At 45.9% G+C, this 24181-nt stretch overlaps 1 protein-coding gene across 3 annotated transcripts in view; it reads right to left on the bottom strand.

Annotated features, from left to right (window-relative positions):
* The window catches only part of COL4A1 (collagen type IV alpha 1 chain), a 149875-nt gene that overhangs the window by 32909 nt on the left and 92785 nt on the right, over positions 1-24181 (bottom strand). For all 3 annotated transcript variants that reach the window (XM_067713568.1, XM_067713569.1, XM_067713567.1), the window contains exons 5-24: positions 23293-23337; positions 23123-23185; positions 22589-22642; positions 22412-22438; positions 20969-21052; positions 20820-20882; positions 19337-19372; positions 18770-18811; positions 17470-17556; positions 16929-16955; positions 16737-16787; positions 15582-15626; positions 15444-15497; positions 13239-13280; positions 11640-11724; positions 11261-11296; positions 8994-9158; positions 5955-6050; positions 3921-4004; positions 3309-3379 (exon numbers count right to left, since the gene is read on the bottom strand). In XM_067713568.1, coding sequence (XP_067569669.1) covers positions 3309-3379; positions 3921-4004; positions 5955-6050; positions 8994-9158; positions 11261-11296; positions 11640-11724; positions 13239-13280; positions 15444-15497; positions 15582-15626; positions 16737-16787; positions 16929-16955; positions 17470-17556; positions 18770-18811; positions 19337-19372; positions 20820-20882; positions 20969-21052; positions 22412-22438; positions 22589-22642; positions 23123-23185; positions 23293-23337 — 1257 coding nt within the window. The remainder of the gene's footprint in view (positions 1-3308; positions 3380-3920; positions 4005-5954; positions 6051-8993; positions 9159-11260; positions 11297-11639; positions 11725-13238; positions 13281-15443; positions 15498-15581; positions 15627-16736; positions 16788-16928; positions 16956-17469; positions 17557-18769; positions 18812-19336; positions 19373-20819; positions 20883-20968; positions 21053-22411; positions 22439-22588; positions 22643-23122; positions 23186-23292; positions 23338-24181) is intronic.

Here is a 24181-nt window from a genome sequence, read left to right as displayed (position 1 = left end):
GAAGGGGCTGGATGTGCGATTCCCTGGGCCCAGGAACCAGAGATGGAGGCTGAGAACAGCCACGTTCCCTAAGTCTGGTCAGTGCTGAAATCACACAGCTCGCCTTTCACGCTCACAGCCCTAATTCCGGAAGAGATGAGGAGGCCCAGAGCACCCGCAAAGAGGAAAGTCGGGGAAGGGAGCCTCAGGCCAGCTCTGTAACTGGGATGTTGAGCCGTCAGCAGAATAGAACTAACTTTCCCGAGAGACACACAGGAACACGTCTCTGTTCCTGGAAAGGGGAATCTTCAAGGAATGCCCACCCCCTAGATGGTTCCCCCCCCAGGTCCCCTTGAGAGTGGGATTCACCAGGAAGAGGCCCAAGGCTTTAAACAACTGTCTCAGTTACCTGTTCTCTGAGAGAGGGATCTCTTCAACCTCCCCGCTCACCTGGCAGAATTTAAACCCTTGTGGAATTCATGTTGTTTGAATTCCTTTTTTGTAAACTCCCTTTGAAACGGTTCTTGGATGTAGGTGAACCACAGTGAGTGCACACACACACACACACACACACCCCTCTGTGTGTACCTATAATATGTATGCCTCAAAGTACTGGACACAGCTGGTCGGAGCTGGCCCTGAGCTGGAAGTGCCCCTTGTGACAGAGGACCCTTCACTCAGATCTACTCGGGGAAGGAAGGGGGAAGATACCCAATCTATTGTATTTCCTCTAGTCCCACTATCTCCACCAGCCACCCGCCAGGAAGTCTAGCAGAGGACATGGAAAATTCATTATCTGGTTGAAAGCTGCTGTGGTATTTTGTAGCTTTTTCTCTCTAGTTAACATTAGCTCCCGTGCCTCCCTAAGGCCCAGCGAACCTTGGAAGCCCTTCCACATAGGCCCAGGTGGGCTTCTCCCGTGTTTCCTCGGTGTACTGTATGGTCCTCGTTGCTCTATTAGGGACATTTCCTTGCCTTCTGTCTCTCCACTAGCCTTTCAGGGCTGTGAGGGCAGGACCAAGGCTTCCTGTCTTTGTGCCCTTAATGTCTGCAAGAGGGAGGTACCGGAGGACGTGTATGTCGAGCCAGCAATGTTCACCAATAAAAAGTAAATGCCAAGGTAAGAAATGACAACCAGTGCACATTCTTCTCAAACCAGAAGCACCCCTTATGTTATTTTATGTGGATTCTTCACCGCTTAGAAGTATAGTATCTTCTGATACTATGAGCACAGGGTGAGAAAAATACAGGTGTTTATTTTCATACTGATGACCGTGTCAGTCATCGTTTTATTTAAGGGAGAAATCTAGGATTTCTTTGAAAATTGACATTTACAACCCTAGGACATCTCATGTGGATTCTTTGCTGAGCCTAAGTGATCCAAGGGTCTTTTGAAGCACATGCCCTAGGATAAATGTCAGGGAATCAGACGCTGCCTTGGAAGTTTGCCATCGGCTACATAAATTGGAGAAGATCTGACAACTCGTGCAGACTGCTTCTAGAGAGTGGTGCCCCTACGGGAAAAGTTGGGAGAAGTTCGTTTCAATTAACACAGGTCACTCCCAGTGACCCCAGACCTGCCTGGGGGCTGGGCTTCGTCATCTCAGCCTGGAACCCGCCTCTTGTGGTCTGTCCTCCTTTCCCCACATCGGACCCTCAGCTTTCAGAGGACGTGTCCCAGAAACGCTACCTAAATCAAAGGCAGCATCAGAGCTTTCTTCACTGGAATCTACTTTCCAGTTTGCTCCGCTGCTTTGTGGAGCCTCCTTTAGCGTCCAGCCAAAGCCGAAATAAGGGTACCACATTTCTGAGCTAGTTAAACCACGGAGCTATGATATAGCATCTAAGAAAAGGAAAATTATGATCTTCTCTTAGGTTATTTACCCACAGAACAATTTTTAGAAGTGTTCTCCCTCTACACCAAGAACGATGCTCCCTGGATGGACAAGGCACGGGGACTCGCATTTTTTGTTGTACATTTTCTTTGTTTTTTTCTTTATCATGACTTCTCCTCAACCATCCTCCTTCCTCTTTTCTCATTCATATTGGATTTGGGGCTGGGGAGGGGCGGGTGTCTGGACTGGGTTCCAGGCAGAGTTGAGGCAGGAAGTATTCCAGGAAGGCTGAGTAGATAAAGACCGTGCCCAGACTATGTCTGTTGCCTTCAAAGTTGTTCCCACTTTGATCCCCACCACAGTCAGAGTTCCCAGCTTTGTGAACTTCCAACTTATTTAGAAATATGTTAAACAATTGCGACTTCTAACTTAGCTCCCCAGGCACCGGGGAAGTTCTGGAAAGCAGAAGCCCATGACTTAACTTCAAAAGGAGAAAACTATTGCTGGATTCCAGCTGTTTCATTCCTATTTCAACTCACTTTTGCCCTGACCTGCTTTTACAGAACCTTCCAGAAATATCTTCTTAAATTACAAATGGTAAAGACCTACAAACAAAAAAGAATAATGCTACAGATCTGACTTTCCATTTACGACAAAAGAAAAGGAAAAAAGGAATGAAAGAAATTGTAGAAACCGATTAATGCTTAACAGAACTGAGAAGCACAAAGAAAATAGGAGAACAAAGCCCAAGGCTTAAAAGCTTTAGAAATAGAGCTGATTACATGCACAAAAAGGTAACGTCCTTCAATATTTAAGATTATTACTATAATCTGCTATTCAATGGCTTCTTTTAAAACACGTAGAAAGGTTAAGAAAATGGCGTTCTGTCTAACAGAAAGCTTTCATGTCCTTGTGATCAAGATATTTCATTTATAGATTTGAAAAAGTGTCTTTGCCATAGATGTTGGTGATAGTTTTCAAATTCTGTACCTGTAAGAAGAAGAAGAAGAAAGGAATAGTTCAAGTTCGTAGAGGAAAATCGGCCAGTTCTGCTTCGCTGCCATAGACACCATCAGCGCTGAACTTACTCACTGACAAGCTTTAGATTATCTGGTGTGAGAATGCATGATTGTGTAAAAAGACAACTCAACAGTGTGGCTGCGAGAGGTGACCCTTGGTGGTACCAGAGACCCTGTGGGAAAGTGACCACCAGCACCCTGTCGTGCCTGGAAACAGGCAAGTGGCGACTGGATTCTGACCAGGTGGGAAGAAAGGCAAGTTGGGGTGCAGGTTCTGGATACAATGGTCCTACTCATCCTCGGGTCAATCAGTCAGGAGAGACACGGGGAGTGATTCTAACTGCTCGACAAAGTCATCCTTTACCAGCTCCCAAATAAAGCAGGAGTCCACGTGCAAATGCAAAGATACATGCCTTTGCTGGTTTGCTCGGTGGCAACTTCGTATATGTCTAGGAACTCAGACAGGTTTACTTACAGGCAATCCTTCAAGACCATCCCTGCCGGGTAAACCTCTGTCGCCCTTGGCCCCTGGCTGTCCTGGGAAACCTTTCGCAAGAGACAGAGGAAAGATTCAGCACATTGTTGATGAGACACTTTCTAAGAGCTCAAAACATTTTGACCTTTTCAAGATTCAAAAGTGCAAAGATCTTTATACTAAGTGGATGACGTTTGAAGCAGCTCGAGACAGTAATAACAAAAATGCCCAGGATGGGCTCAGAAGGGGGACGAGTGAGCCCCAAATGCACACAAGTAACACTGACGCAGAATGGCTACAAACCCCTGCCCGCATGCCCAGGGGCCACTTGAACCAAGCAGGTAGCCCCCTCTGAGATAAGGAAATTTGCAGAGCTGCGTGAACCATACGCTGCTATCCTTTGACGAGGAAATCTTTCCGACACTGAATTTTTAAGTCATCTTGATAATTTTCAACAAAATGGACAAATCCTAGAAGTGTGGCTTCACACTCTCATCTCGTGTTTTAGTTGATGGAGAAAATCAGGTCAGGGAGTAAGATATGCTTCTCTGTGAAGGTTCCAACCCATCAAAGCAAATTCTGACCTGGTCCCTTTCACAACTGGGGCCTTACCTATTTCTCCGGGGGGTCCCTGTGGCCCTGGGGGCCCACGGAGTCCTGTTGAGTCACAGATGAGACAACTGTCTCCTTTTTGACCTAAAAAAGGAGACACGGGGTATTATATAGAACAGGGGAGCAGAATTATATAGAACAGTGACAGCACAGGAGAGGGAAGAGGAGGCCACCCTTTACCTAATACCCGCTCCAGACGCGTCCATCTGCCAGTGGCCGCGTGTCCCTGACACGGGGCCCACCCTCCGCCCTCAGCATACATCACAGGTAACCACGGGTGCCCTTCTAAGGAATCCCATCCTTCCGCCCTGCCAAGGCACAGGCCCTGCCTCACTAAAAAGTGATCCAGAACTCCATCTGCCCATCAGCCTGAGATGACTCGACTCTATCATTTTGTCTCTAATTCTAAAACTTCCCATCATCTTTCTCTTTGCTTTTGTATTTTTTAGCCAACTGCACATATAACTCCTGGACTTTAAACCTATGTTCCAGGCTGACAAATGACAGATGGGAGTAAGAAGGTACAAAGTCCAGGGCAAAGACCTGACCTGACATGGAGGACCCAAGAGGAGAGGGACCCCGGCACATGAAAATGGGAGGAAATGCCTTTCTTTGAAAACTCTAACCTCTTACATCTTGATTTTCAAACTAAGCTAAAAGGCCTTCGAGTGTCTTAGATGTGCGTGTGTCCTGAACCTTGAATGTCAGGTTTCTAGGCACAGGTAAGGCAAACAGAGAGCAGAGCACACGTGGAGGAGCTGTCACTCAGGGGTCACAGAGGCTGGGTTGTGTGCCCCTCGTCCCCTCACCCTGACCGGCACCCCAGCCCCAGGCACATCCCACACCAGGCCCCAGTGTCGGGAACAAGGGCAGAACAGGAGCGCGTCTGGGAGGGATGCACTGTTAGTTGCCTAGTAACCCAGCCAAGCTGCAGGCGCTATGGGACCCGCGGGTGTCTGCTCCTGAGGCTGGAAGTGGACGGCGGGGAGACCTCACACTGCAGTCTGGGCAGGGTGACGGCTCCACTGCAGGAGCGCGACGGCACAGGAAGAAAGGGGCTCCTCTTAGGAGCCGGGGGATGGACGAACACACCTCTCAGTACAAAGAACCTTCTGGCCACCGGCTCCATCACAAAATGGGACGGCCCACCTCAGAAAGTGCTAAGCAACTGGTAACTAGGGAGATTCCCGAAAAACAAGTGACACGCCAACCGGTGGCACGATCCTCCCCGCCTGAATTCGAAGATCACTTTCATCTAAGGTTCTGCAACTTCCATGGCTGTCAAAAGTCTAAGACATCTTCCATGCATTTGAGCTTCAGACTTTGGAAGAGCAAAAATTCTTTGTGATCCAAAGCCAGAAATGGGACCCACAGGGATCAGTTTTGGGGGGGCCGCCCTCTCTTTGTTCTACTCCCTGGGTATTAAGAGACATATACTGAATAACTATGGGAACATCCTTTGTTTACTCCACTCTAAGACGGGACTGTTTGTGCAGTGATATCCAAGATAGTGAAGGATTAGGATGCGTCCCGCGTTGGCATGACAGACGACACTTGAAAAGGTTAAGATAAAACTCAGAGCCAAGGGTGGAGGTGGCGGATTCGTCAGCACAGATCTGCTCGCACTGATTACGGAAACTGGGATTGAGGGGTGGTGAGCCTTCTGTACACACACTTGGGATCCGGCTTCAAGGAAAGACGCGCATTCTTGGAGAATGCAATCTCTGACTTTGAACCAAATGATCGCAGGAAGGTATCAGTCTGAGAATTTAATCTGCTGACCCCACAGAGGGTAAAGAACAGGGACTCTGACTTGAGGGCCCGTCTCCCCGTTGTCTCCCAGGTGACAACTGTCTCTTCAACGCCCGACAATCTCAGCAGAGCTGTCGGGAGACACATCTGAGGCATGGATTTTGAGGACAGCTTCAAATAATGGGAGAAGATACCCACGTCCACTCAAAGCCAGGAAGTATGTAGAAATGTATCACACGCCCAAGCACAATCAGCATTTTTTTTAAAAATTAAATCTCTTACCTTTTTCTCCGACTTCGCCTGTCAATCCCGGCTGCCCCGCACTTCCGGGAGGACCCTGGTCACCTGGCGGCCCGGGCTGGCATTCCACAATTCCATCTGCAATGGATGTTTAACGATTAGAGGGTCATTCCCACCCAACTGAAGCTAGAGGTGTTTTCACCCTCTCTTGATTCAATCTATTACAAAACCAAACTTTATTTAGGTTATTTGGCGAGTATTAGAAATCCAGCCGTGGCCGGCTTTGAAACAATCCTAGTACGTTAACTTGTAAAACGTGACCAGCGCACACAGCGTCCGCCCATGCCCCGTCACGAGCCGTCGATGCTAAAGTTTCTATTTTACAGTTCTAATGCTTATTTCAGCTCATCAGCCCTGTCCTGAAACCGACTTCATGTTACCTTGCGAGGTACACACCATCGCCCTTACGTCACAGATTAAGAAACTGAGGCTCAAAAACTTAAATGATTTGTCCACAAAGGTAGGAACCTCTGTGAAGTCAACACAGAGACTTCAGCAACATTATGCCTTTTTTTCCTCCTGAGCAAACTTACAGCGAAGTACTCTTTATTTTAGAGACACAGACCGCCCGTGGGAAAACACCTCTAATTGTTTGTTCCTATTCAATTCTGAGCATCATTGATGTGCAGAAGCATGAAAATGAACTGCAGTGACGCAAACACCATCCGTTGTGGGTTCTAGTAAGAAAAAAGTATTGTTTTCGAATATACACAGTGATAAGAGTTTATATTTCCTCCTCCAATATGTTTGAAGGAAAATGGCAGAGTGCGTGCTTGAACGTGGCACCGGTCACAACCGTAGCCCGGACATTCACGGCGGCAGCTCCTGCAGCCCCCAGCTCACACATCAGCTCCACAGGGATGGACAGAGGGTGAGAAGAATCTGCAGCCTTTTGGGCTTTTCACAAGGGATGCTGGGGCAATGGTGGGTGTGCTCTCCCCAAACACAAAGGCCTAAAAAAGAGCCCAAACTTCTCCGTCTGGTGACTTTGTTTAGAGCTCAGAGGGAAAAGTTTCAAGTGTGTAAGAAATGAAGTCCAGGGGTTTTTTGTTTGCTTGTTGATGATGTCTTCCTGGGAGCTTCTCTGAATAAAGCACAGGTGAGGAGGAACCCTGGGGTGGCCGTATCTCTGCCCTGGGTCCTCTGGCTCCGGCCGGCTCCTTGGTGACCCCATCGGTCTTGAACAGAGTGGAGTCGTTTTTATGCTTCAAAAAGCTTCTCTAAATTCCGTGCCTGGGAAGAACTCATTCCCAGACCTGCAAGCTGAGGTGGCTGGACTCCCCGATTCTGGAAGCACAGGTGCGTGAACACTGACAGGTGTAAAATTATTACTTTCCCAGAACACACCTTCTGCCAGCCTCCTCTCCATCAGAATCCCTACACACGCCTGGTAGGAAGGCAAGTTACCATCCTCATCAAAATGAATTTTAAATAATTTTAAGTCTAAAGCAAGAATACAGGGATGTGTCTGAGGAGTTCTGAAGGGCAAGTTCAGGTTCGACGTTTACACGGTCTGCTCAGGGAGGCTCGGCCGTCGAGGGCGGGGAGAGCTGCAGCCACACGGGACCAGAGCCCAGGAGCGGATAGGGCTGTAGGCGGCTCCACGCTCCCTGGGTAATGAGCAATCGAAGGGTCCCAAGGTGGCGACTCGTTAAGATGCAGCCTCTTTAACGTGCACTGTAAACGTGTGTAAAAATCTCATCGATAAATGATCACTCAGCACGCTGTGAGTGTGAATCACCTAATTGGCACAGACTGGAAAGGGCAACCCGGAAACCTGGAGGGTACCTATCACAACGTATTCAGCCGACACATCCTACACAATTCACAGCAGGGAGAAGTTCAAGTCTTTCCATGAGATTTGTTCGCATTTCAGAACTGGCAAACTGCGAATATGAAAAAAAGGTTCTAGATCTCCCCAGGGTTGGCTCTCTCGCCAGGGTCTTTGCCGATCACTCTTATTAAAGCTAGAACCCATGCACGGCCCAGACCTCTGTCTTCCCTTCCCGGCTTCCTTTCCTCCTGGATTTGTCACCTCCTGCTACCACATAATCTACTGATACTTATTTACTCGATTTCTGTCTCAGAATGCACGCCCCAGGAGGACAGAGTTGTTTTGTGGGCTTTGTCACAGGTCTTAGGGCAGCACCTGGCGTATCGTAGGCACGCCAATGTTTGTTGAATGAGTAAGTGACCAAGGAATGAACAACAGGTCCGAGGAAATTCACGCTGATCTGTTCCCAGTGAAGATTCACACGTGGAATCGCTTGTTCCATCCAGTCCGTATCTGGCTCCCTACGTAGCTTCATCCGTGAGAAGTCCTTTCATGGAGATGGGTCTGCATTCCAGCAAATAAGCCACCCGGCACCTACAGCATGGAGACCCCCTTCCCATAACCCACACAGGACCCGTGCCTCAGACTCTCAGCTGAGCACACGCTGGAGGTCTGAACCTACGCCCACTGGAACGATTAGTTTAAATCCCCTCAAAGTTTCTTGTATTTTGCATTGCGATTACCTTGGAGTCACAGAGCCCCCTTCACGGAATCAAGAGGTTCCTGTTCTGTGCTCAGCTTTGATAGTGGGCAGACGAGAAAAATCCAGGTAAACTACCATTCAGATTTGAAATCACTTACAGACAAAGCAGCCCCTTCTGTGTGTGTGTGTGTGTGTGTGTGTGTGTGTGTGTATGTGTGTGTGTGTGTCTGTCTTAGTACCAGCTTGTGTCTCTAGATGAACAGAATGCGTTCCTTTCCCAGTAAGAACCCTACAACTCAACTGGTTTGCTTTCTAACTTTAGATGCTGGTTAGGTTGGCCCCTATTCCTCTAAACCAGTTTCATTAGTTCACTCTTCCTTTCTGCAGTGACGAACTTTGCAAAGACAACTAAGTGAGATACGAACAATTCATAAGTTGCTGGACACCCAGCCTCTGGCACTACACCTTCCCCAGCCCAGCTTAGCCCTGCCCCCCATCTGTCCTGGACAGGACACCATGCGAAATGGACCCAGAGGGTACTCACTTGTGTGGCCTGGCTGCCCAGGGGGGCCGGGGGGCCCAGGGGGGCCCCGTAGCCCATCCCTTCCACCTGGTCCGGGCAAGGACACGCCTGGCAAGCCCTGGTCGCCTTTCTCTCCTCTTTCACCGGGGAAGCCAGGGGGACCACTCAGCCCTGGTACTGGGAAGCCTGAAACCAGAACAGAACTCATGGACACAGCACAACACCAAGTGTCACGCCGACAGCACACACTGGTTACGGTCAACTCTGTTCACGGGAAAATGACCATGGCTGAAAGGGGAACTGCTCTGGACAAGTGAGAAACTGCATTTGCTTCTCACCACGCAAATGCTGTTGGGCAAAGGCTCCCTACAAAGTAACTGCAAGGAAAAGGGGCTCATTGTGTCGACATTAACATCTGTGGATCTCCTTCAGTGCAAATGGTGTCCCCAGTAGGTTAGAGAGAGTACTTTCCATTTCTGCTTAGAGAATAAAGAAAGGCGTAAGAAATGTCCTTAAACGAAGCAGACGTGGACAGGAGGCAAAGTGGGTGGGAAGTGTGTTGGAATCAGCTGAACAGCAGAGTCAGGACAAGGGAGACAGCCCTGGGGAAGAGCGCAAAGTCAAGGGGGAGACCAGAGCTGCGCACCGGAAGTCGAGTTCAGCCGCTGTGAGTTTGGAGGGGACAAGATCAGAGGACCCTGTGACAGCCGAGAAGGGTTCTGACCTAGTGCTTGAGACACACCGGTCCAGTAGGCTGCAGGTGAAGTGACTCTGTGCTCCAGAGAGCAGAGAGCTGGCCTCTGGTCCCAGCATCCGGCCGACAGGTGCAGGGGCGTGAAAACACACGGATGAGGTGACACGGGAAGAGTCAGGGCAGAAGGAGCCCCGAGGAAGGATGGACAGACCCCCCAAACCCCAAAGGTGGACTTGAGTCCCAGGTGAGAGGCTGTTAAGTCGCTGAACCCGCAAGCACCGCACATAAAAGAACTGGAGGCCATCCGCGTGGGCTCCAGCCCCATCCCTACCCCAGAACTGGTGTGGGAGAAGCAAAGGAAGGAGGAAGGATGACCCTCAGAGAGGCAGGGAGGCGGGACCTGAGGCCGAGGGCCTCCGCAGTCAGCAGGGGGTGGGAGCTGGACTGGGGGCACACAAGGCCAGAGCAACTTCAAAGACAGTTTCTAAAAACGGCTTAAGACACTAACGGGGTCAGATAGGAGGTTTTAGAAAGTAGAACTGCAAATGCTGCTGGGAGACGTGAGGTAACATGTTCACGAGAACAGCTGGAAGGTCCGGCAAGCTTTACAACCAAGGAGAGGAAAGTGATGGAAAAGAGGGAAAAGGCAGGATTTTAAGGGCAGATGCCAAAATTTGAGCAGAAAGGAGGCACGCGGGGCAGCGAAGGCAGCCTTGAGCCACCGCTGCTGCGAATCTTAGACAGTGGGGCTGCGTCATCCGGGCGTTGTCTGTTCCAGCAAAAACAAAGGAAGGGGCTCTGGGGGGACTGAAAACTGAAGGACTGTCAGGAAGGGAAAAGAGAAACTGACAAAAAAGAATAAGAAATAAAAATTAAAAATAAAACCAGACAAAACTAAAACCTTCAGTAAGACCTGTGAACACTTCGTGTGGTGTCGATTCCAGGGCACCCGAGGGTTTCAAGCCGAGCGCTTGTTACCTCTGCTCTAGGACCTGGGATTACACGCCTGCAGTGCACACAGACAGGCATCTGTACATACAGAGAAGTGCAACTCCCAGCCTCCGATTACACAATCCGTTAGAAATGCAAAACTAGCACAAAACAGCTGCAGACTTAGTAGAAGGCCAGTGACGCAGGAGTCCTCCGAGAAGCAAGCTTAGAGGTGATTAGATTAGTCAGAAGAGGTTTCAGCCTTGAGTCTGGTCTCAAGCCGAGAAACAAAGGCAGTTCCAGACAGGGCAAGGGAGAGCAACGACGCTGGGGTGCGGGTGGAGGTCTTCCGAAAGGCCGACGGTGCCCCTGGGAGCAGCCGGAAGGAGGGTTAGATCAGAGGCAGGGAGACAGGGTAACTTGATGAGAGATGTAAGAAGTCCCACCTGTGAAATACATGTTTCTAACTACATGTTAACCTGTCATTTACAAAATAAACACTGTCCTAGGAGCACAGGTTGTTTTCAGATCTAGAAAAATGTGTAACAAAATTGCTAGCTACTCTATGCAAGTATCTAACTAATGCAGGGGATAAACATGTTCAGAATAGAGACTGTGTAAAAGGTGTACAAATATTCTAAAAATATAATTTAAGAATGCTCACCTGGAGAGCCTGGCGGGCCTTGTAGTCCTGGGAAACCTAAAAGGAGGAAGAGAGAGTGGGACAAAGTGAGCCTGTTTCACTTGTGGTCTATGTTGTGAACTTCTGTGCTCGTGGGTACCCACAGTCCCGGGACAGGGAGCTCTGAACTTGGGGAGACGCCGCGCCCCTGACACTGCAGAGATGCAGGGAGATGGCTCCTGGAAAGCCAGTGGGATTGCAAAAGATGAACTTGAATAGCACTCGGTCACCACATGGTCCTGCACGGCGCTCAGGTGTTATCAAAACGTGCATGAGTGCAGGACAAAAATGGACAAAAGAAAGGACGAGAGAAAAGAAGGGAGGAGGGAGAAGGAGGGAAAGAAAGAGGGAAGGATCTTACCTTTGGGGCCTGGCTCCCCTTTCAACCCTGGAGCCCCTGGGTACCCCCGCTCTCCTTTCTCTCCCAAGGGCCTTGTGCCCAACACCTGAATTACAGAAGAAAAGATCATTGCAGGGCGTGGCAGGGGACTGTGCTGTATGTTACAGCACAGATGAAGAAACAAACACATTTTTTATTATTTCAAGATGTGTGAAAGTAAAGAAAGAATAGTGGTGGGAGAGGAAGGGGAGAGGAGAGGGAGGGGAAGAGAGTGGGGAAGGGGAGAGTATTGAAAACATAAAGTGGACATTCGGTATTGCCCTCCTTGCAGAGAACTTCGCCAGGCAGCTCTGCTTCCTTTTGTAATCATCTGCGTGGCAGGAGCTTTACCAATGAAGCCAAGTTAGAAACATATTAATTCTGAGGTTTGGGGTATGGAATTTCTCAAAGTCCATGCAAGCTGTAAGAAGAGCAGTCTTCTTTAAAGAGTATTGTCTGAAAAACTGCCTTAAATTTCCTCAGGCAATAGGTAACAGGAACACTCACATTTTTTTTTTATTGGAAGAGGTTTTATGCTTCACTTTTTTAAATGGTCAAAAGTGGGGACTTCTTTAAGGTCCTCGTGATATGGGGCAAGAAGCAGGCACCGGGGCCCTCACTAAAAAGGGGTGAACCAGTTCACCCCAATTCTGAGTTGCTGAAATTCGAAGACAAGGACCATGCCGAATATTGCCTATTACCCTTAAGATGCAATTCCTCTGCAGCAATTAAACGATGGGGATTATTAAGGTCTGCTGATGAGGTTAAGGTAAAAAAAGATTATTCAAAGGTAGCTGCTGGATTAGAAATATGGGAAATGGAATCATCTATCGTATGATGTGTTAAATGCATAAGGAGGTCCCATAATACTTTGATCTGGTAATCCTATTTCTGGAAATGCAGCCTAAAGAAGGATTACTCAAATCCCTCACCTAACACACACAGACACACACAGGCACGTACAAACATTCACTACCACATTGTACCCATGCAAGAGGGCAGCAAACAAGAGAACGGTCATATTTCACTGTTTCCAAAAAGAATTGGGGCAAAATGGTTACAACAATTATCGCACAACGCTCTGAAAATGACCATTTGAAGATAACTTGAAAACGTGAAGAATGTTCATTTTTAAAAAGAAAAAATGTTACGTACATTGGATTGCAAGTATATAAAAATATGTATACGGACAAGGAGTCAAAAGTTATTTGCAAAAAATAAAACTTGTTTTGCTAAGACAGTCAGATCATGGATGACCTGTTTCTCTGAGTAGCATTTTCCTTAACAGACAATTATTTTTTTACGTTTCAAAATGTGTTGCTAATATTCTCATCCATGTGCAACTCTTTTAATTTTAGTGGTCAAAGATATGCAGAAATTGTCCAAATACAATAAGAAGTAAATACCAAATGCCACACGATACAAAATATAAATGATCGGTTCAAATTCTGTGTACCCCCTACATCCAAACGTAATTCTAGGAACACTGTGGAGCATGTGGCCTAGGTGACAGGCCAGCCCGTCTCTCTCTTTCCCTCTTTTCAAACGATCTCACAGACAGCAAATGTCACTGTTACTCACAATTCCAGGTGGGCCAGGAGGGCCGGCTTCACCTTTGTCTCCCTATAAAAGAAAAATAACTTTACTTGTATTTTTTAATTATACAGGTTGCCTTGCCAGCAGCAGGGTTGAACTCTTTTTTTCCTAGAAAAATAGACTGTGCCCACTGTACACTAACGAGATTGTCCTCTCCTTAGAATCTCTCACTGTGATTAGTCTAAAGTGCTCTGCAACTATTACAACCAAACTCCATACATCTCCCCTTGCTTTGCATAAGTGTGGCATCCGAAGATTAAGATTTCTACAAAACATAAATGGGGGGCTAATTATCCGCATTACAAAAGAGCTCATGCTTCTCAGAGAACCTCAACAGAATCACTTGCAAGTTGAATTCGTATATGGTGGTCTTTCTTCTTTTCTTTTTCTTTTATTTTTGGCCACACTTTGCGGCATACAGGGTCTTAGTTCCCCAGCCAGGGATCAAACCCATGCCCCCTGCAGTGGAAGCGCGGAGTCTTAACCACTGGACTGCCCGGGAAATCCCGTGCAGTGGTTTTTCAATACAATAAAAAAATAAATGAAATAAAATGACATGAAAGCTTAGGGTGGCTAAAAGTATTTTCTTAAAGAAATCATTTTATTTGAGGATTTTGGTGTAAGACTGTCTAACTCTGCATTGGAAGCCATGATAAAAGGATACTTATGGTTTTTTCTTTCCCCTTAAAATCCAGCATGACTGGAAAACATTGGATGGAAAAATTCTCATCACTTTGAGGCTTAACTCAACCCTATTAGATGAAAAACTCAAAGAAATCAATCCTTTTGTATCTAATGTTCTTATATAAGTATCATAACAACACTTTTAAACACTTTTTTTTTTTTTTTTTTTGCAGTACGCGGGCCTCTCACTGTTGTGGCCTCTCCCGTTGCAGAGCACAGGCTCCGGACACGCAGGCTCAGCGGCCATGGCTCACGGGCCCAGCCGCTCCGCGGCATGTGGGATCCTCTCGGACCGGGGCACGAACCCGTGTCCCCTGCATCGGCAGGCAGACTCCCAACCACTGCGCCACCTGGGAAGCCCCCATAACGACACTTTTAAATGTCCTGATACATGCACATTATGTCACAAATGCACACTTTTCCCCTTTTTTTCCTTTTTTTTTTTTCCTTTTAAGCTAAGGCTTTAAAGTCAGGTGTTAAACCAGAATTAGATGTTTTGATTTTTCTAATTTGAATAAAAGAAGAGATTTTAGAAATACCTATGGGAGCGTAAAAAAGTCTTAGCTATTATATTCTAAACATATTTACCTTTTAAAATCTACAAGAATTGACTTTCTCATAAAGTTACAGTCTTAGAAAAGGATTTCTCCCTTTGTCACTGGCGTTGATAAACCAACCCTGAGGTCCTCTCCCTACTGTTAAAGATGAATGTTTCAAATCCATTTCTCATTTTAGTAGAGATCTACATTACCTAGTCTCATGATTAAAAGAGAAAAATAAACCAACAATGAGTTTTCTCTGAGTATCCGACTGGCAAATATTTATTAAAGTTTCATAACAAACAGTTGTCAAATGAAAGGGTCCCAGGGTGATGGAAGTGCAATTCTGGGGGCAATTTTATTGCGTATGACAAAACCTTCCCCAAATTAACCCCAAAATTATACTTTTTAGGAATTTATGATGGGAGATGATCAGACAAGTGGATAAAGATACTTATAATGAGAAAAATGTGTTAATGATCTACATAACATGCAGTAAAAGGTATGGATATCATAAGTGTTGATGTATAACCACATTTATGGATGTTGAAATATATCCTCATTATGTCATTGAGGGAAAAAGCAAGATATATCATGCAATACCACTTTTTAAAAATCTCATGTATGTGTGTGTACATGGGACAATTATTAACTCTGACCATTTCTGAGTGGGTAATAGAAAAATTACACAGGCTTTCTTTTCTCCTCTATATGTTTCTGCATTTTTTGGTTTCATAATCAGGCAAAATTTATCTACTACAAAAAACACACAAAAACTTAAATACGTGAAACGTTTTATATTTTTTTCTTTGAAAATTTATGCACAAAACAGAACCACTAGGTTGTGTTTTTCCTCACATGGAGCATACGTAAGCTGTATTCTTTGAGTGCCTGGTCCTTTTTTCTAGAAAAAACCTCTAGGTTGAACAAAATGAAGGCAAAAATTCAAAGTAGGGTCACCACTTACCTTTAAACCCTCTCGGCCTGGGAGTCCTGGGTACCCCGAATCCCCTGGAAACCCCTAAAATGGAACAGAAAGCAACAGCGATCATCAGTAAGTGAGGGTAACAGCTTTGCTTTTACAAAACCACAGAGAAATACTTACTAGACTCCCTTTTTCTCCTTTTTCACCATCTTTTCCTGGTTTTCCCTGTACAATAAAGATTTAAATATTAGTAGTGCATAGATAATAATAATAAGCGTGCTCTAACACCAAGGGTCTGAATCAAATACAAGTTACTATGTGGTATGACTCCTCTGGGTGAGTTGGCCATGCTACAGTAGCAAATCACGGAAGATACATTAAGTAACTATGAACTAAAAAAGTTACAACAATAGAAGGAGACTTTTCAATATTTAAAAAATTGGAGGTTGATTAGCTCCAACTCTTCTAAGACATCATTACATCTGGCAGCCGAGTCTACACCAGAGAAGTTTCCTTGTCGGCAAGTGAGTATTTGGCAGACGGTACAGCACTGATTCACTTTAACAGAAGTTTCCATGCATCGTTTCAGGGTAGAAACTGAACTGCCTCAGCTACTGGAGGTGGGTGGGTCTCCTGTCACTGCACTCAGGGCTCTAGAGGCACCTGAGCATCTGGGCTCTGGACAGAGCTCCCAGCGAGCTTGGGAGGCGGCCGGGAAGGGTGCCTGGTGCTCTGAGCAGGCGGACAGCTGGCTTTCAGTGAGGGGCCGGCAGGGGGCGCTGTCTGGTGGGGGGGGGCGGAGGAATCATCTGAATAACAAAGGGCGTCAGCCGTCCCGGGGGCCTTTCTAACGGTGACCACCTCCTTATTTCTGCTCCCAGGGCTTCAGAAAGGCTCTTCAGCAGAGGAAAGACCCCTACAATCTCTTTCAGTCTATGCTCCTATGAACCTGTGATTCTAGGAATGCAGGAGAAATGATTTCACATCAGGAATAAGAGGACTTTGTTTTTTAAACATGTCTATTGGAGTATAATTGCTTTACAATGGCGCCTTAGCTTCTGCTGTGTAACAAAGTGAATCAGCTATATGTATACATATATCCCCATATCCCCTTCCTCTTGCGTCTCCCTCCCACCCTCCCTATCCCACCCCTCTAGGTGGTCACAAAGCTCCGAGCTGATCTCCCTGTGCTATGCGGCTGCTTCCCACTAGCAATCTATTTTACATTTGGTAGTGTATATATGTCCATGCCACTCTCTCACTTTGTCCCAGCTTACCCTTCCCCCTCCCCGTGTCCTCAAGTCCATTCTCTACAGGACTTTTGAAAGCACTTACTCGGGGTCCTGGTCTTCCGGGTTCACCTTTCTCTCCAACCCCTGGCATCCCCTAAAAGACAAAAAGAGCAAGAGTTAGAGTCATTCGTATATTTAAATAAACTATTAAATTAAGTAAGCATTCCACTGAAGGTGGAACACATTACAGTCTTTTCCACAAAATGATAATGATAAACAAGATTTCAGTCCTTACCTGAAATCCAGGTTCACCTTTTTGGCCCTAAAATAATTTTCAAAAGAGAGAAAGATTAGCACTATCTAGTGGCTATATCAGTTTTTACATGCTACGTGGAACAGGTAAAAGGGAAAAAACACCTTTTCCTGATATAGTAACCAAGAAATTCACATTGGCCTGCAGCATCCACTTCCTGCCATCAACTGGATTATGGATGTAAGAAGGGCAGAGTTAATACGTCTGACCCACAGCAACTGCAGCCTCCTTCCACCCTCAGCTCTCTCCCTCCTGTGTCCCAGCCGTCCCCTCCCAACCTTGGTGCATTTAAGAAACCCTCACACAAGAGGGTCAGCCTCAAACTAGTCTCGCTCCAACCCAGGTCCAGCTGCCTCTGCCCTTAAGAAGCTCACTTTTTATGGGATGGGTGGTCTATAAAAACCCGTTTTCAGGTCAGGGCGAATATAACCAGAGAAACTGAATTTTGACCCAGTCTCTCTTTATGCCTTGGAATCTGTCCACAGTTAGGAAGCCGGCGTTCACTGGACAAAGTCTGTCCCACCTTCTCTCCTTTTGCAGCATACTCTCCTTTCTCTCGAACTTGAGCTTGTCCTGGGACTCCTGGGGGCCCACTGACCCCTTGATCACCCTGTTGATGCAAACATTTGGGATTAATTAGGCATAAAGGTAATTATACAGGGAAGAGAAATGCAGAGGAGGGAAAAGCCCAGAAGAGAACATCTGGTTTGAAAATGTGATTGTACTCTGTTCCAGCCTGTCCTTGCCTCAGCAGAAAATTAAGTTTCAGAAGGAAGATGGTCCACTAAGGATATAAAGCCAGGAGGAGGCTTTCCCGCTCAGGGGTCACCCTATAACAACGGAACTTGAACATCTGTAGGACAGATGGATGTGTGCATATATGCACAGACCACGCATGGAGACAGACAGCACATGTATACACGCCGGGACACATATGCTGGTCTGTCACATTTGATGGCATGGAGGAAAGGCACACCAGCCGCCTAGTAACGCCCGGGAAGAAAGGAGGTCTCTTTACGTAAACCAAAAAGAAGCATCAGGGATCTCTTCCTCAGAATCCTAACTGCTGGATACAACAGGAAACACAGGAACCCCAGCCATCACACGACGAAGGAGGTCCAAAAACTTCAACTGCAGAATCACTTTACTGTGAGGTTTATGAAAAGACCGGGTGGAAATCTGGGGTGGGAAGAGGAAGCCAGCAGTCATCCACTCTGCCCGGACCTCCACTGCATTTGGCAGTCGTCTACACCGGCTTGAGCACCTGGGCCCTGGGCCAGGTGCAGCCGCAATTCCAAGGATGGCCACTTGGTGTCCGTTCCGTGGGTCGGGTCCAGGGAAAGGGGTGGAGAGATCCCCAGAGCATCAGGGACCCACTGCCGGCCTCTCATCCTTTCTCAGCAGGAGGGGGCTGCCTGCTAAGCCTGTGCATTCCTGCCTCCAAGGTCCTTTCCCCCCATCTCTGGTACGATGGCTTTCGTCTTCACAGGGCTTGATATAATGGTTATGCTACGAACAGACAGGTCCTAAATTTGACCTTTTTATAATGAAGTCCAGGCCTGAGCACATTTTGATTGAATGTATGAACAGAGAAGTGGGATAAATGGCCTCACTGCACCGGCATCTGTGGGTCAGATCCCACATAGAGTCACCTCAGGGAATTCTAGCCTTGCCTTCAGGGAAAACACTAACAAACTCAAGAACATTCCGAGAAGGGTATCCATGGTTATGAGCGTGCAAGAGGAGGTCCAGAGGCAGAAACCTGATCATGCTTAGAACTGGGATTTTAACCAAGAAAACTCCCCAAAGCAAACAGCGCTCACCTTGTCACCTTTTGGCCCTTGAAAACTCAAGCCCATTTGCCCCTGTTGATTAAGAAGTAGAATCCGTTATTAGCATGGTTTACTTTGTTCAAAATCGTGTAACAAACATGACGTGAAATGCAACAAGATGGTACATTTAAGGCGATAACTTCGTCTCCCAATGACATAAAGTCAAGAAAGTTGTGGTCATGTTGTATTCAATGTCTATAAAAAGGTTTTTTTAAGTATTATTGAAAAAGAATCCTATAAAAACCTTTTTTAAAAAGTTTAAGATTTTTAGACTCTGGCTTTAAAAAACTAAGGAGAAGATCAATGATTCCATAACTAATGGATGGATGGAAGGAAGGATCAATAGATCAACAGACTGACAGATCAACAGATCAGTAGATTAAGTGATAGGTTAGATAGATTGATGGATAGGTGAATAGACAGATGATAAATATATAGATAGATAAAGAAATTATAATTTCCCAAAACTTTTTAAAGAGATGTAAAAAATGAGTTACAGAAATTTCACGGTAGTCTTATATCAATGTCAAAGAAAGACAAATGAAAAATAATCTTTACCTTTTCACCTGGAGGGCCAGGAGGGCCTGGGGGACCCTGTAGGAAAGAGCATTTTAATTAAATATAGTTCACAACCCTGGTAAGTTTTAAATGCTTTTCTGTACTGACGTTATCTTCAGATATCACGGTTAAGGTGGTAATTTATTTGTTAAATATTTAAATATTTTTCCTGTGCTATAGAACGGTTAAACTTTGAAAGTAACCAGAAATTAGTTCAGGACAATTATTAACAGGGATGGAAACCCTTCAGAATCTTAGGGGTTGGCCTGTGGAATGCACTGATCTGAGCATCTGCTGGGCTATCAGACGGTGGATGAAACCAGCTAAACCCTTGACAAGCCTCAGCGTTTCTAGTGTGGAAACGTTTGTCCATTTTGAAAACTGCTGCCGCTCTTTAAAAGTTGAATGAATTCTTTAAGCGGGTAGATGGTATGAAGTCCCCCAAATTCCTGTGTTTGCAACAAAATTTCAGAATGCATTCTATAATCGTTAAAAAGGAGAAACTAGTCATTCTTTCCTCATGAAAACGAGGCCGTTACAAGAATATAAAAGAGGTTACATCTTGCAGGAATGGATAGAAGAATTGCTGGATCTGAACCCTAAAAAAAGAGTCAATTTAAAAAGAAAGCCTGAAAATCTCTCAAGGACTCTCAGGCAGGCTAGAGTGGGGATGGCAAACCCAGGCACATCATTCATTCCTAGTAAACGCGGCGCTCGACAAATAAGTGCTGTTAATATTAAGTCTCTTGTGCCCCCAAAAATGTGTGAGTAGAAGGGGCTGATGCCACCCTCGTCCTCAGGGTTATCAGCTGCGAGGGACGGCTGATGTCAGAGCAGAGCTTCCTGGGAGGTTCTCTCTGATGCTCAGTTTCTAGTCTCTGTCCCAGAGACACTGCAGCTTCTTCACAGCCTGGTCTGGGGCCACAGCCCCCAACAGAGCAGGCCCTCTGCTGTGACTGCATTACCACAAGGGAAGGTCCAGGGCAGGGCCTGCCTTGCCCATCTCTGAATCCCCTCCTCACAGGATGCGCTCCCATCCACGCAGCCCCACGAAAAATCAACATGTTGTCCCTGTGGGATGTCTCGGCATGAGGTACCATTAGCATCCTTTTCCCACAGCTCTGGGGGTATGTGGACCATAAGTGCCAATCAAACACCCCTTCAGATAGAAGCTCAAATAGACAACTAATAAGCACCTACTGTAGGGCACAGGGAACTCTACTCAATACTCTGTAATGGCCTATATGGGAAAAGAATCTAAAAAAAAGAGTGGATATACTTGTATGTATAACTGATTCACTTTGCTGTACACCTGAAACTAGCACAACACTGTAAATCAACCCTACTCCAATAAAAAATGTTTCAAAAAGACAGAAGCTCATTCTCACATCCAGATTAAGAGCAATCACCACTGTGTAAAGTTTTCACCCCTCACCACAGTTGTTTTCTGAATGCCTGTGAGGGATATTCCCCCCAAACTTACTGGTGGTCCAGTGAATCCCGGGGGGCCAACAGGACCTTGCAGCCCTGGCAGTCCCGGCGAACCCTATAATTCATTGAGAAAGAAAAGAATTAAAATGCAAACCAGGAGCAGACTCGGCATGTGCTCGTAATTATTTAGCAAATGCTTACAGGTGCTCCTGGGGGTCCAGGAAATCCTCTTTCACCTTTCAACAGGGTCCCTGGTATATGGCCAAGTATTTCACCTGGATCCCCCTAAGGGATGAAAAATAAGATAAAGTCACAAATACTGATATTTATGTAAAGAGAATGTAAACCTACGGCGTAAGAGGCACGCACTGCTGGTGTGGAACCAGCCCAAGTCTGGGGTTTAGCCTCCGTCTAAGCTTGGAATAAACAGACCGGCCGTCTCCTGGGTTCACATGTCTTAACGATCAGCATTAGGGGGCTGCAACCAGGGCAGAATGTGGAGACCGCTGAACGGAAGGATGTGTGATACTTCCACGTGACGGGCCCCCAGGCACGAGGAGTTCTAGACCGGGGCCCGGTCTCTGGTCCAAAGGCTGTGTGACCACAGGCTGTCCTCACAGCAGAAGGATTCTCTTTCAAGAAAAGACCCAGCATGATCATGTTCGGAAAAGCAGTGAGAATATGTTTTAGGTGTCAACGTGCCCAGGCCACAGTACCCAGATACTTGGTTACACACCAGTCTGAGGTTGACATGAAAGTACTTTTAAATAAGATGGACATTTAAATCAGTAGCTTTGAAGTAAAGCAGATGACCTTCCACGGTGGAGGGCCCACCCCATGGGTTGAAGGCCTTAAGAGAAAAAAGACGGACTCCCGTGAGGAAGGCGGACTCTGCCTACAGACAGCCCTTGAACCCGACCATCGCTCTTCCCTGGGTCTCCAGCCTGCATCCTTGCCCCACGGATTGTGGACTTGCCAGCTCCCACAATCACATAACTCCTTAAAATAAGGAATTTATTTTATCTCAATATATTTTAATTATATTATATATTGAAATATATAATTAAATTAGTATATAACTAAATATTATAATATATAATATTATGTATTATATATATTATATCATATAAATCAACATATAATACAATTGATATACAATAATATATTATATTATGTATTATATAATATGTAAAATATATTATATATTTTAATTATATCTCCCTCTCTCACTCACTCTATCTATCCTTATATGTGCCTGTTGTATACGTACGGCACACACATAATACACAAATATCTCCACGCACGTCCTACTGGTTCTGTTTCTCTGCAGAATCCTGTCGACAGCCCCACCCATGGCTCTGGACGAGGAGTATCAGGGACTCACATCCCATCACTAATATTTCCCATCACACCATGCTTCCCATCACTGCTTATTGCCTATGAAGAAACTGTGCCTAGTGTTGAAACTTTAGGTTCTAAAATTTAAGTCTGTGTATAGGACCTAAGTATCTTTTAATGTAGCAGAGTTTAGACAAATAGGTTACTAGGCAATCAATCAACCAAAGTGATTTAAAGTAAAGTTACTTTTATGGCATCTGTTTTAAACAGAGCCTGGGATGAATCCAGTAAAATAAAATAACGTACCTTCATTCCCGGCAACCCTGGTGGCCCCTAGGAAAGTAAAAGTTGGTATCAGTTTTGTTATTCTCAAAACAACATTAGCATTATGATATGAGGGCAAAAAAAGGAAAAGAAAGGCAATGGAATGAGAAGAGAGAAATTAGCACCGAAGAAATTCTTACATAACAGCCCAATACTCACGGGATTTCCAGCGAATCCAGGCAAACCCGGAGGCCCCAGAGGCCCTCTCTCACCCTGGGGGGACAGCAGACAGTCACTCTCAAAGGCCGTGCTCCCATCCGTTACCCCATCCTACTCTTCAGGCATGCTTCATTTGTTGGTGAAAATCATTTTCTAAAAATTGTTACAAGCTCTATTGCTCAGTGCTGCTTCATGATAGAAGAAATATAATATTTGAGAATTTAATTAATAGAGACAAGAATTAATAATAGCATTTTCTTATTTGCTTTAGTAATAGATTATAGGTGAGAAATTTAGCGTTTAAGGCAATTTTAGAATAAAAGTCTACTAAATAGAAAGGCACAATGATGTCTTTCCTGAACATTAAACGTGGGAAAACTGTGTTTCCTCACCAAATAAAGAAAGGTGTAAGACGAGTAACTTTCCAACTGTGGCAATTAAAACTGTGTTCACGGGACAACTTTGCCTGACTTCTCCAGGTGCAAAGTTAGATGAACACACACCAAGCAGGGAGGCTCCCGGTTCTAAATTTACCTTCGTCCCGTTGCATCCTGGGATACCTGGGGGACCCGGAGGACCATCTTGGCCAGGAATACCCTGCAATTAACAAGGTGAACAAGTAGCCAAATCAGAAAAATCACTGATGTTGCCATAACTCACATCAAACATCTTATAAAGGAAGCAGGTGCCTTTTATATACATACAGGAAGTCCTGGGTTTCCAGGGTAACCAGATGCTCCTGGGGGTCCCTGTAAGGATGGAGATGAAAACGTTTTCATTGAGTGTGGGAGAACATCATTTCCTTCCACTTGCATCCACCTGGCTGAGGATGTCGGACCCTAATTATTGACATTTGGAACATCGGCCCTAAGCAGACAGGGAGGCATCTTAGGGTCTAGCCCAGGTAGCCAGATGGCCTGGCGTTTCGGTAGCAACTCTTCATCCTCAAAAGCTGACAATTAAATACTTGTAAACTCAAGGCTGCACATCCACAAAATAACTCTGCCCTCATTTCATCCTTTGTAATTTCTAGGTGGTAGATAGATAGATAGATAGATAAATTTACATTAAAATCTCAAACAGTTGGGAAGTAGAGTGTATGGCATAAATCAGTTCATTGAGGGAAGAAAATCCAAGTTATTTCTGGCTGAATCCAGGTATTCTCCATCCCAGACAGTTACAATGTTATCCCCTATCTTCTGCCCTAAAGACCCAGGAAGGCGGGTTACCGGGCACACTTCCCTTTCCACTAAGTAACAGAATTAAAATGTTTACATTTTATAGTGTCTTCCTATTTTTCTGCTTTCAAAGGTCTCCCTGCTTGCACGTCCCAGGAACGGGAGTAGCAAAGAAAGCAGACCGTGAAGACGGAAGAGGGAATGCAGCTCTGAACACGTTACCACTTTTCACATTAAATGAAGACATCTTTCTTCAAAGACCTGTAGGCGTGTCATCCCCCCCCCCCCAATTAAATACGCCTACAGGAATCCTTGAGGAAGGAGAGAGGAGAGAAAACACGTGTACAGAGGACAAGAAGTGAGCAGCTCCAGGGGCAGGACTGGAGGTCGAGGACGCGGGTTCCACCCATCCTGG

The sequence above is a fragment of the Pseudorca crassidens genome, chromosome 18 (genome assembly GCF_039906515.1).
Source record: "Pseudorca crassidens isolate mPseCra1 chromosome 18, mPseCra1.hap1, whole genome shotgun sequence".
Classification (NCBI taxonomy): Eukaryota; Metazoa; Chordata; class Mammalia; order Artiodactyla; family Delphinidae; genus Pseudorca; species Pseudorca crassidens.
The sequence above is the reverse complement of the archived record's forward strand: the minus strand, read 5'-3'. Positions and strand labels throughout refer to the sequence as shown.